The 14,495-nt window shown below is 36.2% G+C and overlaps 1 protein-coding gene across 1 annotated transcript in view; it reads left to right on the top strand.

Annotated features, from left to right (window-relative positions):
* The window catches only part of ATP8B4 (ATPase phospholipid transporting 8B4 (putative)), a 195,559-nt gene that overhangs the window by 82,077 nt on the left and 98,987 nt on the right, over window positions 1–14,495 (top strand). Inside the window, 2 exon segments of the mRNA XM_036033364.1 lie at window positions 2,899–2,969; window positions 6,989–7,071. Coding sequence (XP_035889257.1) covers window positions 2,899–2,969; window positions 6,989–7,071 — 154 coding nt within the window.

Genomic DNA, 14,495 nt, shown 5'->3' with positions numbered 1-14,495 from the left:
TTTGAAGTTTTATAGTGTCACATCAGAGTTACTTGTTTCATTCTAATTTCTGTAAGTAAACCCTCCTTTTAAAAAATAAGTGAGACAGTAGAATGTTGAAAATTTTCAGAGAAAGAAGATTTTTTAAACGTTGATCTGAACTATAGGAAGAAGCAGCTTCTTGCTTCTTCTATCTGAAAAAACATAAATGACCAAGGTTCTGTTTGTAAACAATTACTAATTGTTGGGGTGAAATGCATGGGCAAGGATTTTTGTTTTAAACAAGGAAAGGGCCTATCCATGAGTAAATGATATGAGGTTCATTATTATTCTCCTCCCTTCTCTTCTTTTAACCATCTTTTTGTTAATATTCTCAAATCAATTTAATTATAATAAACAGAAAATAATATATCTAGTACATATTGTACAACATACATTTTTGGTACATAAAATTTAAATTTTAAATAAAAATAATACCTATAATCTCACACAATTTCATGACTTTATTCTGGTTTTTGTCCATATCAACATATTTTCTTCTGTGCATACTCACACCGGATGAGGCACCTATAACTGAGAGAAGAAAGCACAGATGGGGGTATCAGGAACATGATTTTGGTTGGAATTAATGACTCTTTGCCTGACCCTGCTGTGGGTTCCAATAATCATCCCTGGTCTGAGGAATAAATGGGTTTGCCTTACCAAGGCTCTTCTTCCCCTAGGGATGAGTCACAGAAGCCTGTCATGGTAGAAGTTTATTTCCTGACTTGTCACCATGTAAACGAAGCATGCCCACCATGGAGAGAACATGTGAAGAGTGTATACCACCCTCTCTCTCTTTTTTTTGAGTGTATACCTCTCTTGAGCCAAAATGATTTTAAAGAGAAACCAAGTTTTTGAAAATTCACCTTGGTTTTATTTCTCATTTTCAATTTCAATGAATATGATACTAATAGAACTTCATGCTTCTTGGGCCTACGCCTCTCCTTCCCCAAGCTTAGAAGGATCATTTTAAACAAGATCCAGAATTCTCTTATTATTATCATCTGTGATTGAAAATAGTTATGAAATATAGAGAAAGATGCCTGTTTATATTTAGAGTTGCTTTTCTTCCCAGACCCTGTTTTATCACAATTGAGACAACACAAGTACACACACACTGTCTATTTTTGAGTTGGACATTTAAAAGCTTGAGACAATGAAAAGAATGAATTGATTCCAAATTTAAGTGTCAGGACTTGAGAGTGGTATGACTCTAATATTTTTAAACACAAAGGTAAAAAAAAGTCACAGATTTGGAACACTGATTGTACATTCAGATGTAGCTAGAAAATTGTTAGACTGTTGAAGTAAATTGCTAAAATTTGAGTCAGTTCTTTTCAGACATTCAAACCCTTCAGAACTTCAAAAACAGAATCCTTATTTTATTCAGTATTATTTATTTCTCATTAAAGTATAGTTGACATACAATATTACATTAGTTTCTGGTGTGTGACGTAATGATCCTACATTTATATGCCTTACGATTAGTCATCATGATATGTCTAGTTAACCATCTGTCACCGCAAAAGGGTGTTGCTGACTGTAGTCCCTGTGCTGTACATTATCCTCGTGACCTATTGGCTTCATAACTAGAAGTTTGTACTCTTCTTCGCTTCACCTTCTTATCTGTCTCCCCACAACCCTCCCCTAGCCACCATCAGTTTGTTCTCTGTGTCTGTGAATCTGTTTCTGTTTTGTTTATTTAATTTTTAGATTCCACATATAAATGAAATCATACAGTATTTGACTTTTTGTGTCTGACTTATTTCACTTAGTGTAATATACTGTAGGTCCATCCATTTTGTCACAAATGGAAGATTTTATTCTTTTTATGGCTGAATAATATTCCACTGTGTGAGTATGTTTTATGTATATGTATACATATGTATATATGTATATATATATTCACATCTTCTTTATCCATTTATATATTGATGGACTAACAATTCCACTTCTGAGCATTTATCCAAAGAAAACAAAATACTACCTAATTCAAAAAGATATATGTATCCCTATGTTCATTGCAACATTATTTACAATAGCTAAGATGTGGAAACAAAACCCCTTATTTTAATATAAAATTTGAAATTTAAAAGAAAATAAACAGCTTCCCAATGTAGAAAGGCACCAGAATTCTAAAACTGAATTGTGACAGGTTATTTCCAAAGCTCAAATGGACAGCCGCATAGAATGATTTACCTCTGTGAGAGGCCAACTACTTAGTGTCTGAGTGTTTTCCACTGTCTTTTACCAAATTCTCTACTCTCTTTTTCCCTTTTGCTTAGTCCCCGCTTTATTTTCTCACACTTATTCCTCACACCCTACCACCTTTTTCTTTTTTCTAAATTAGCTGATTTTGTTTTTCTTTTAACCTTTCTCTCTTTTTAAAATTTCCTTGCCTGCCTTATTTTTTCTATTGTTTTCAAATTCCTCCATCTATTTCACTTCTGTCTTTCCTCATCTCTTTGTCTGCCCCCTGCTCTTAACTGATGATACAAAAGGAATTAAAGTATATGCATATAAATATTTCCATTTATCTAATTTATTGGGGAAAGTTTTATATTTTGCATCAGTAATTATACAAGCAAGCAAACAGAATTTTATATATTTCTTGCAAAAAAAGTGAATGGAGTGGCTATTCATTTTTTTGATAGCCCCTGCCCTTGCTTATGTTCTGATGGTCAAGGGTATGCAGAGCAAGAACAGGTAAGTAGAGGGAGGGTTTGGTTCAGGGCATATAACAGAGAGGTGGAACAGGATTTCACCCCTCTCACTTTCTTCCTAAGGCTCACCTGGCTCGTTAGTAGTGGAGGGATGGTACAGCATGGAAGACTCTGAACCAATCTTCCCTTCTCTTTATCCTGCTTTTAAAAACAGGCTGACCTGCTTCTCCTATCAAGTAGTGAGCCACATGGCCTTTGCTACATTGAAACTGCTGAGCTTGATGGGTAAGTTATTAAAGTTAGAATAAATAATAAGATTGTTTTTTACATTTATTTAAGACTAATAGCTTTAGGAACAGGACTTAAATCTTAATCTTTATTTTTCATTTTATTTTATTGGAAGAAACAGTCTAAATTCCAAATTCATTTGCTAATTACTTTGCAGTTTCCTTTGGAAAACTCTATATTTTCTCTTGATTTTATTTTCTTTTGGAAATAGTGAATCAAACATGTATATGTCAATAATATCATACAGAGACTCTTCACTGAAATTCCTTAGAAGGGTTCTTTTTGGGGTTGGTTTGCTTGCTTTTAATTTCAAGTGATTCTCCAAGGAAAATGAGAGCTAGCAGTAGTGCAGATCTCCTGAGGAAGGAAAGACCAATGTCACTGCAGAAGGCAATCTTTTGGAACTGGGACAAATGACGACATAGAGGAAAAAAAAAGAAATGGAGTATGAGGCAGCTTTGACATTGATATAAAGTAGTTCTTTTTCATTGATTCCATCTGTCTGTCTGGCATAAGAACATTTAGTGAATGCTTACATTTTAAAGATACCATATATGTTTTATAGGTGGATTTTATCATTTAATCCTGAAATAGGTACTATATATATATACATATATATGACCCATTGTACAATGAAGAAACTAAATCTTAAAGAGACTAAATAATTTGTCTCAAAGTTCTAAAGAGTGGAGATAGGACTCAAACTTGGCAGTCTGACAAAGGAGCCCATGGTTTTATCCACTACTTCTTTAAGTTACTGTCTTAGAGATAGTCAAATAGAGTTTGGCCTGCGTGATCTCACCCCTAGTTTGGGCAGAAGCTAAAATAGTGCTGAGAGAAAAAACTTACAGCAATAAATGCATACAACTGAAAAGAGAAAAAATCTCAAATCACTACCATCTCAAGAACATAGAAAATACCAGAATAAATCTAAAGCTAGAAGAAGGAAGGAAATAAAAACAAAAACAAGAGCAGAAATGAACTTCAAAAGATGAAAACAATAGAGATAATCAATGAAACAAAGAGCTGTTTTTTGAAAACATTAAGGAAATCTTTAGCAAGACTGAAAAAAGAAAAAAGAGAAGACACAAATGAACAGTATCATGAATGAACCAGGGGGTTCAAGACAGATCCTATAGACATTAGAAGAATAAGGAAATACTACAAACAACTCTATTCGTGTAAATTTAATAACATAGATAAAATGGGCCACTTTGTCAAAAAAAAAACTATCACAGCTCATCCAGTGTGAAATGGATAATTTGAATAGCCCTGTAATTATAGAAAAATTGAATTCAAATGTAAAACATAAAACTATAAAATGTTTAGGAAAAAAAATAGGAGAAAAATCTTTATGATCTGGGGCTAGTCAGAGTTCTTAGACTTGACACAAAATTCATGACCCATAAAAGGAAAATTTGCTAAACCAGGCTTTGTCTAATTAAAAGTTTTTACTTTGCAAATGCCCAGTTAAGAGGATAAAAAATAAGTTACAGACTAAAAGAAAATATTTTCAAACTATCTATCTGACAAAGGACTTGTATCTTGAACATGTGAAAAATACCCAAAACTCATAGTAAAAAAACCAAATAATTTAATTAGAAAATTGGCAAATGATATGAAGAAACATTTTACCAAAGATGACATACTGACGGCAAATAAGCACATGAAAAGATATTCAACATCATTAACCATTAGGGTTAAAACTACAATATAGTATCACAACATACCTATCAGAATGGCTCAATTAAAAAATAGTGACAACTCCAAATGCTGGCAAGGGTGTACAGAAACGGGATCACTCACACATTGCTGATGGAAATGTAAAATGCTACCTTCACTCTGGAAAAAAGTTTGGCAGTTTCTTAAAAACTAAACATGTAATTACCATACAACCCAGCAATTTCATTTCTGGGGATTTATTCCAGAGAAATGAAGACTTATGTTTATGTGAAAATTTATACACAGATGTTTATAGCAGTTTTATTTGTACATCCCAAATTGGAAACCACTTATATGCCTTTCAACATGTGACTGATTGAACAAGCTGTGGTATATCCATATCATAGAATACTACTGAACCATAAAAAGGAAGGAACTATAGATATGTGCAACAACGTGAATGAAACTTCAGAGAATTATGTTGAGTAAAAAAAGCTACTTCCAAAAGATCCCATGCTGTATTATTCTATTTACATAACATTCTTGAAATGGCAAAATTATAGAAATGGACAGCAGAGTAGGGGTTGCCAGGAGGTGAATGTGAATTGGAGGAGACAGGGAAGTAGGTGTGGCTGCAATGGGCAAATGAAGGAATCCCTGGAGTGATGGAGATACCCTGTACCTTGACTGTGTCAATGTCAGTATCCTGGTTGTTACATTGTGATATAGTTTTTGCAAGATTTTACCATTAGTGGAAACCAAGTAAGGGTACCCAGGATCTTTCTGTCTTGTTTCATATGCTGAAAATTATTTTGAAGTTTATCAAGATACTGAGGCATATTAAGGGACAGTTTGGTACAACAATGAAGGTATTAATCCAGACTCTTAGAAAATTATTTTTTTATCATAAGGCACATGTGTGACTATTCTTCTTCTTTAGTTCCTATATATGAAGGTGAAAGTGAGACATTGGAGAGAATCCTGAGGAAGTAACCTAAAATGATGAAAAACTTGAATGAATGACATGATGTACTGAGTAGGGTAAAGGAATGAGGACTGTCTACCTGGTTGGCGTGACTGACTATTTCTAGTATTTGAAAAGTTGTTTAAATGAATGGATATGTTAGTCCTTTAGCCTCAGCACCACTATCTCACCCTTGACCATCAATTCCAGCTGAATTTCTGCCTCAACTAGGAAGTTCTTTATAATCTCAATCTCTACTCATCTCTGCCTCCTGGGAGCTAACACAATTTGATCAATGGGATTATTTTTAACAAAGTAACTTCATTATATACACAACTTTCCTACAGAAAGCTATTTTACCAATGGGCATTCCTTGAGTTGAGTTCATACTACCTTAACATCATTGTGAAGCTCATTTATGGGAAGCTTAGATTATATGCCTTCTCAGGCATCTGTTGCTTGGTTCCCTAAATTCTATTACTCCATGGTGTAACTTACTTACAAAAGGCGATATTTGCTTTTTATATCTACCACTTGTTTCCCTCAAGAGGGCAATTTCCTTCATGGGGCAGCATTGAGTATCATGGTATGTATTCAACTAAAATTTGTTGACTGGATGAACCCACTACTCAACATTTTTATAAAAGATAGAGCTCTGGAAGATAATCTTAAACTACAGTAGAAGAGAATGTGGTTGGACTTGGTGAGAAAGCTGGCATGGCAAGCTCTTAAATACAGATGTGAGTGACAGTCATAGACTCTTCACTGCTGGTCATATCTCTTACACCTGAGATCAGCCCTTTGTCCATCATATGTGTGGTCCTGCCTGGAAGAGACGATGACCAGCTTACTGTGATCTGCTGAGTTCCTGTTTGGTTATTTGATTTTAGACTTATGGGATTCTTGGCTTGATTTTCCAAGAAAAAGAAAGCTGTATTCCTTTTCCCATTTAAATTTCAGCTACTGTGAAATTAGCCATGACTTTCCTTTGCAAGTAAAACCCCTATGTAGATAGCAGACTCTGGAGTCATACTGGCCTCCTTGTTTTGGCAGTTGTGTTCCGTTCCTAATGTGTTTTGTAACTCATGCATGATGTCTGAGTAGATTCGGATGAAATCACATTTATTATGTCCTCTGTTCTTTCAAATAGCAAAACAGATCACTGTGTTGTTATACAGATGTGCCTTGGGTGGAATGCCAATTCTTAGGAGCCTGCAAAGCCCTGTCCACTTTCCTGAGACAGTGCGAGAGACGTGAATGACATTCAAAGGGAGTTTCTCAAATCCCTTGTATTGGATTTTGCACATGCCACACCCACCAGATTGCTTTGTGTAGGATGCTGTTGGGCTGTTTCTTATAAAAATTCATGTCATGTCAATTAATTTCACAGGGAAACGAACCTTAAAGTTCGCCATGCACTATCAGTTACCTCAGTGCTTGGAGAAGATATTAGCAGACTTGCGAAGTTTGATGGTGAGTGTTTACAATAGACAAACAAAAATGTTGAAATCAAAAAGCTTTTGTAACAAAAATAGTAATAAACCAATGATCTGAAATGCAATTTATGTTTTTTTTAATTTCATGAAAGAACATAAAGTTTTCCAGGAATCAAAGCCTGTAATCTCTTCTCACTCGAATGACTAAAAGTGTTTACCAAGGGATAATGACTTTATCAGTTCATCATTCATTTCATCCTTATTTCTTCTTCTCTAGATCGAGTTCCCTCTAGTCCCACAACATCCTAACTTGCCTTACTGTGGCCTTCCCGGTGCCCTGGGCAGACTCGCTAAGGAGGAATATAGGACACAATTTTGTTTCTGGCTCTAGGCATACCCATCCCTCCATTCTCTGACTACTCAACCAGACCAAACGCTAGACTGTAAACTTGTGATGACAGTAATTCTGCCTCATCTATTTCTGTATCATTCATAGTGCCTGGCATATGTCTTAAAGATAGGAGGCGTTAAAAAGAATATTCTGGTTTATTAATCAGTCGGTCAGCTGTTGTCCTCTATTTTAGACCTGGTTTTGTTATCCCCATATTCACACCATTCCACCAAGTCCCCTGCTCCTCAGCATGGAGTCTCCCCTGCCTGTTCTATCCAGCTATGTCATGTTTTTTGTTTGTTTGTTTTGTTTTCCTGTTAAAGCTGTCACAGAAAAACAAAATCCTTCAAGAGTCCAAAGAAAGTGTCATTAATGGTAGGACAGCAGGCACCATGACAGGCTGTGGGAAAATCTCTGGGGCCTTCCGGCCATCCCTCTACCATCTCTCGCTTTACACACTCGTATGCCTGGCTTTGAATATCAATGTTTACATATAGCTTGGTTTTATTTGTTAATGAATCTTTATGAGTTTGAGACTATTTTCCAAAATGTTTTCTTTGGAGTCCACCAAAGGAAAATCTGGACAAGGGTCTTAGCATGTCCCATGAGTTGAAGCGCAGGTAAATTTACATTGCAACGTTTCTCCAATGCACAGCTTAGAGTTTATGTTGCCTGTGCTTTGCATTTACTTGTAAACTTCATCTGAATTCTGTTGATACTTTAATCTCTCTTAAAAGAGTGCAGTTATAGCAAATGTTTATAGAAAAAAATATTCCTCCGGTTTGAGATTAAGTCAGGGAAATAGCCAGGAAACTTTGAATGGCCCAGGAAATATTTTGATTAGATTAAAAACAAATTACTCACTTTTTACTAAGTAATTTTTTCAATGAAATTTTACTGTTATGTGAATCCAAGAAAAGTAAATTGTGTTCATGAATTAAAATACTTGCTTAAAGTACCTCATAGAGTATTTATGGAGTCCTAAAAGGGCAACAAAAATGTAATTTACCATTACTCATTTCTTTCCTGCTGGAATTGCTTTAAATCTCTGTCGATCTATGAGGAGGTAAAAATTCTTGATTTTTAGTTTTCTTTACCATCAAAAAGGAGAAAATGATTGTTATAATAACCAGTTCACTTTCTTTCATAGATATTGGCACAGATAGCCTGCACTATGATTCAGTTACAGACAATCCAGAAATCATGGTGGCATAAACAGTGAAAGTTTATTTCTTGCTCATGTTGTGATCTGATGCAGGCTGGGTGGCCTTCTCCATCTGGGGGCCGTGGTGCCTAGACTAATGGCCTCTAAGGTCAGCACATCACAGTAAGGATGAGATAAAAGAGAAAAACTGACTTTTACTTCTTTCTCTCACATTTCATTGGCCAGCATGAGTCACACGGTCCTGATCTAACTGCAAGGGAGCCTGGGAAATAATAAGAATGGATATTTATTGAAGGCTAACAGTTTGTATCACACCCTCCAAGAACTCTGACCATAGGATAGCACGTAAAAGGCCAGGCTGGATTAGGTAGATTTCTTACGTGGAACCAAAGAAATGGGTCTGAGAATCCTCCTTCTTAACGTAACTCTTTATCTCCCAATCTCCAACCCTGTTTGACTTTTTCTTAGTCTCATAGCACTTATTAGAATCTGATATACTCTATAACTTTCTAATTTTCTAAGTTTATTATTTATTGTCCATCTCTACCTGCCGCAATGAGAACTGCACACGGATCTTTGTTTTGCTCACTGATATATACCTTGTTTCTAGGAGAATGACTGGCACATAGTAGCTGCTCAATAAATAGTTGCTGAATAAATGGTCCCAGTTCCAGAGAGTGGGGGTAGGATCAGGCCCCAGAGACATGGAATAATGAAGGAAAGATTGGGAAATGATGAGGGGTAGAGAAAGCTTCCTGATGGGGCCTTCTAGGGCAAAGCTGGAGGGCTGAGTGTTCTCCTTTGGAGGCAGGTAGCTGGGAGACGGATTATATGGTGTGATGGTTTTACATCAAATCCTTTACATCAAAATCCTTTCTTCAAACACGGCTTAACACAGAAGTCCCAGATTTAAACCAATGCAAGTAGTGTTTCTCAGGCTAAAGCAAGAAACATTTCCTCATCTAACACAATTCCTTTTTACAGATGGGGTATACTGAAAGGTTAAAGGATTTGCTTATATGTAAACATAATCTCCTTTAATACTTCTTACAAGTTATTTTTAAAGTGAAGTAATAATTATTACTTACTAGATGTCACCTGATTTTGCTTCACACAGCATAAGGTAACTCACCAAATCTCTAATGTATAATTGTTTTTGCAAGTAAAGGCAACACAGACCTCTCTTTTTTCTCATTTATACTTTAGCTGCGGTCACTTTTCAGAGAACATGTAATGTCGAATGCATCAGGCTGGTACACTTCTGGGCTAAGAGCCAGGTTTCTGCTAAATTTACTCTTTCGTTCTTAAGTCTTGGGTTGAATTTCAATCAGCCTTAAAGTTCAAGGCAATATGACGTTTTATGGTTTTAGCCTTATTAAAATATGATGATTTGTTTCCAAGAAAGCATCTGAAGAATGAATAGAGGGATTAAGGAGAAATAAATTAAATACAACATACAAATAGCAGCCAAATTGAAAGACCAAGAGGGTGATGCAAGAGGTATATTTGAAAGAGTTGGGACAATTAACAAACCCTAAATCCTTCCCATAATTGCTTCTGCTTTCTTATAGCCTTCAACTTTTCCTCCATTTTTTCTTTTCAAGCCCTATTTACATGTTCTAATTTCGATCTCTCCTTGCCTCTCTGACACACACATTCACACACTATATGCTACATACACACATTTTCTTACCCATTTCACCAGCTCTCCTTCTCTTCCTCCCTTTCTGCATTCTTTCTATTGTCTTTCCATCCTCCTCTTCCACTCCTTATGTTAGTTTACTTATTTTCTCTACCCGCACTATTTCTTTTTCTGCTTTTTTTTTTTTTTAAATCTTTGGTGCCCTCTCTCCACATTAATTGGTTCATTAAGTCTATTTATGAAGTGCCTCCTTAGGACAAGATACTGTACAGAGTATGTAGAATTATAAAATATCTCCACATGTATTATAGGTTTCTTTAGATTCTTTTACTTCCCCATTCTTTCTCTACCTCCTCTGTTTTGTCTCCCCTATTCACCTTTGTTATAATGGAATATCAGTAAATGTCAGGGTCTCTTCTGGTGGCTAGAAAAAGAATTCTTCATGCCGTGAGAATGAAAACCAGATAGTTAATTCTTTCTTTTAAATTAGAAATATGATATCATCATTGTGTACATTTGGAAATGGCCTGCCTAGCTATGTCAAGTTCATGTAGATGAGACAGACATGTGAGCCACGCCTGTCTGTGCTAAGTATATCTTTTAGCTTGTGACTTCTGGGCAAATGTGGGTATGGCATTATTTTTGCTTCTAGTTACTGTGTGGTTTTTTTCCTGAGACTTGCCAAAATACTTTCTTTCACACCAAATTACAGGGTTCTGTCCTTGAGTCATCAGTGCACATCTTCCAATTATCTGAAGACCTGAGTGTCCCACTCCTATCCTTAGAGAGATCCCCATTGAAACTCCAAACTGTGGACATCAAGGGTCAAAACTGTGGTAGATAGGGCCTCAGGATATCCCTGATAATTCTCCCTGCCTAAACCTAACGACAGTGTCTTGCTGGTGGCCTCTTTAGGCCTGGCATGAGCTTTTACTCAATCTTTCCTTTCTTTCATTTACTCAGTCACCTGCTCATTCATTCAGTAAATGTATCTTTAACATAATGGCAAGGGATCTGCCAAGGCTGGGAATACAGTGGTTAATAAGTCAGACCCAGATTTTGCTTTCAAAGAGCTTATAACCCAAGGGAGAAGACAGACTTGAACATAAGCTCATCCTCAAAGAAGCCTTTAAGTAGATAAATGTCCTAAAGTTCTCAGGCCCTAAACATGATGTCAACATATGAACAAGTACTTACTATGTACCAGGCACCTTGCTAAGTAATTGTGCACAGTCTTCCTAAATCCTGACAGCCCTGTGAGGAAGAGGTTATTATTATCTCCAGCTATGGGCAAGAACCCTGAGACCCTGATAAATCAAATAACTCTCCCAATGCCATATGATTACCAAGTTGAAATGCCAGAATATGAAACCAGGACTGCTGGCAAAGCTTATTCTACAAATGGACACGAGAGGCTCTGAACTACAAGCAGAAGGCAGCATTGGAGAGTTGGGGGAATTAACATGACAGCAGAGCTTGTGACCAGGACAGGGTTAGGTAGGGCAAGAAATACATTGTAAGAATACTCTAAATCTAAAGATGTAAAATTAATGACCAGAGATCAATTCTTTTCAGGACTCAGATGACATAATCCTATTTTTAAAAAGTAGCAATGTTTTTAGTCATCTTGAATGTTAGGATCCCTGACAAGAGTTTATAGAAGGGCTGGAAAAGCATAGAGGCCAGTGCATGCAGGGTGGAGCTGGGTTTCGGTAGGTAAATCCACTTATTCAAAAAGATCTCACATAAATATTTTTATACATTTCAAACATCAGAAAAAATGGTATGTAGTGTATTGAACTTTATAAGATGAAGTACATAACTTGATCTAATATTATAATAAGTATGAAAATAGAGTGGACCTTGATTTTTCATTTTAAAATCTTACGGGAATTGATAAACTTTTACAAATAAGTGACTGGAAATAATTGTCAGTTATATACTTGAAAACTGGACATATTTATGCCTTGGGGAAAGTCCAGGATATAAATTGTCCAAGTGTGTTTAAGAATCTTTTGCATGTTGTTATGGATTGGGCTGAGATCTGTTTTTTGCAACTTATGACAAGTTTACATATTTCGTATGACTGTGTAATACTGAGTTCTGAACTGGGGAAAGGTTGACTCTTTATTTCAGGAATCTTTGTGTATTTTGTGGTCCTTTCTAAAGAATAGCATGTGTGTAATTAAAACACAGAAAAACAAGCCTCTTTTTTTGGTTAAAAACAAAACAAAAAGGATTGGTTAGCATCTTGTGACTTTTTTACCTATCAGATAGGTTTCCCATTTACCTGAACACAAGCACAACCCAGCAGCATAGCACAGATTCCATGTAAAGACAGGAAGAATAACTTCCCTTTTTATTGTTGCTGTTGTGGTCCTGATGGTGGTGATAATGGATGGCTGGGGCTTGATGTTTGAAGAATAAAGAGGCTTTAGAAAACAGGAAGGTGACACTCTTTCTAAGAAAAAGAAGATGAATATTTATCATAGTTACCATGGGAACTGTAGTGGGCAATCTTTTAAACTTTAAGAAGCTCTTGGCTGGAGAAACTCTTGAACAGCAACAATGATGTCCTATTTAATAGATAATTTGTCTTATGGCAGAGTTGCAATGCAGATCATCAAGAAATATTGCTAATAATAATGTACATAGAGAAATAAAGCCAACCTCTCTGGAAAATCACAGAATATTGGGTACTGTACTCCATTTTCATGATAAGCTACAGAGTTCCGCTTGGAGGTAAATACTTGAGTTTCTGAAGGTTATTAGGTTGCTAATAAATGAATCACCTAGCTGAGGAAGGTCCAGAGTGAAACCTTGTGAATTTTGTTTAGCATGGACCTAGAGCACTTCTGTGTGATTGCGAACTGGATGAATTGCTGTCTGCTTTCATATGTATCCTCTTCAGAGGGCAAACAAATGTGACTGCCTAGTTTGATTACATTTATACTTCATTATTGATGTGATTTCCCCCTAGTTGTTGTATTGCCCACTAAAGATGACTTTGTGCTCTAAACATGTTTCTAGGGCATACTATATGAAAAAAAATGCTACTTTTCCTAAACAGTTTTCTCATCCATTGTCAAACAGTTTATTGTCTGTTACTCTTTGATACAATTACCAAAAGGAAGAAGGATACTAAAAATCTTCCCTAGTCCTTATTATGCTTTATGGCTAGGATATATTTTTGGTTGCTTCTATTGTGCTTTGAGGTTCCTGCATTTTTTTTTCAGTGTTCTCAGATCTATTTGTATTGCTGTAGAGTTAGACCAGCCTACACTCTCCATTGTGGCTGGGCTATTAGTGCTCCCCAAATACTTGATCATTATTACTATGGAAACATACCCACTTCTTTTCATCTTAGATCTACTTCCCCATCTCATCTCCCAACCTCTCTTTTGAAACCATCTGAAACTTTTTCTACCCATCTCTCCAACAAATATTTATTAAGATCCTATTACGTAGGCAGTACAATAAGTTACAGGGCTATGGAAGTGAATACACTGTGCGTTTCAAAGGAAACTCTTCACGCCTTTTGGAAAGGGCAGAAAAACATTTGGAAGGCTTTTATTTTATGCTAAGAGGGCTAAGCAATGGGAAGCTGAGCATGTCTGAAGATAAACTATAATTTAGCTTTGTTCCCACCATTTTGTTTTGTATTGGTCCTGTATTTCGTACTTAAATCATTGGAACCCTGTTCTTTGAGAAAGACCAAATTGGGGCTTGGCCTCCAAGAACCTAGGCAGAACGCCCCCCTTGGCCTTACTGCTGGTTCCTGTCTAGAACCACACCTTTGGTGTCAGGCCAGGCGTGGACAGGCCTGGGGGCCAGCAAGCAGCGAGCCAGCATGTTCAAGGCTGCATTTGCCTCCATGTCAGTCTTTGCTTGCGACAATGAAAATGACCAAGTGAGCCTGTTTTTTATATTCCTATTGGCAGGGACTGTGTGCATGTTTTTGCCCAAAGCACATTTTTTTTAGGTGACTAAGTTTGAAGTCTGATAAATTGAGTCTTGGATCAAAAAACTGGAATAACCATTAAGGGTTGTTGTCAACCTGTTATTTCATATAGGTTTTGCTGGTGATGTCCAATTCAAGGTTCTACAAAATTCAGAAATAAAAGTTCTTGGTGAAGAAGAAAGGATATTGAATTCTTAGAATTTAGAAAATGTCTTCTCTTCCACCACATAATTGTCCAAACAACTTGGGCCAGTTGAAATCAGTTTTAATTTACTTTTTAATACCATTGATAGACCTTAATG

The sequence above is a fragment of the Phyllostomus discolor genome, chromosome 1 (assembly GCF_004126475.2).
Source record: "Phyllostomus discolor isolate MPI-MPIP mPhyDis1 chromosome 1, mPhyDis1.pri.v3, whole genome shotgun sequence".
Taxonomy (NCBI): domain Eukaryota; kingdom Metazoa; phylum Chordata; class Mammalia; order Chiroptera; family Phyllostomidae; genus Phyllostomus; species Phyllostomus discolor.
The sequence above is the reverse complement of the archived record's forward strand: the minus strand, read 5'-3'. Positions and strand labels throughout refer to the sequence as shown.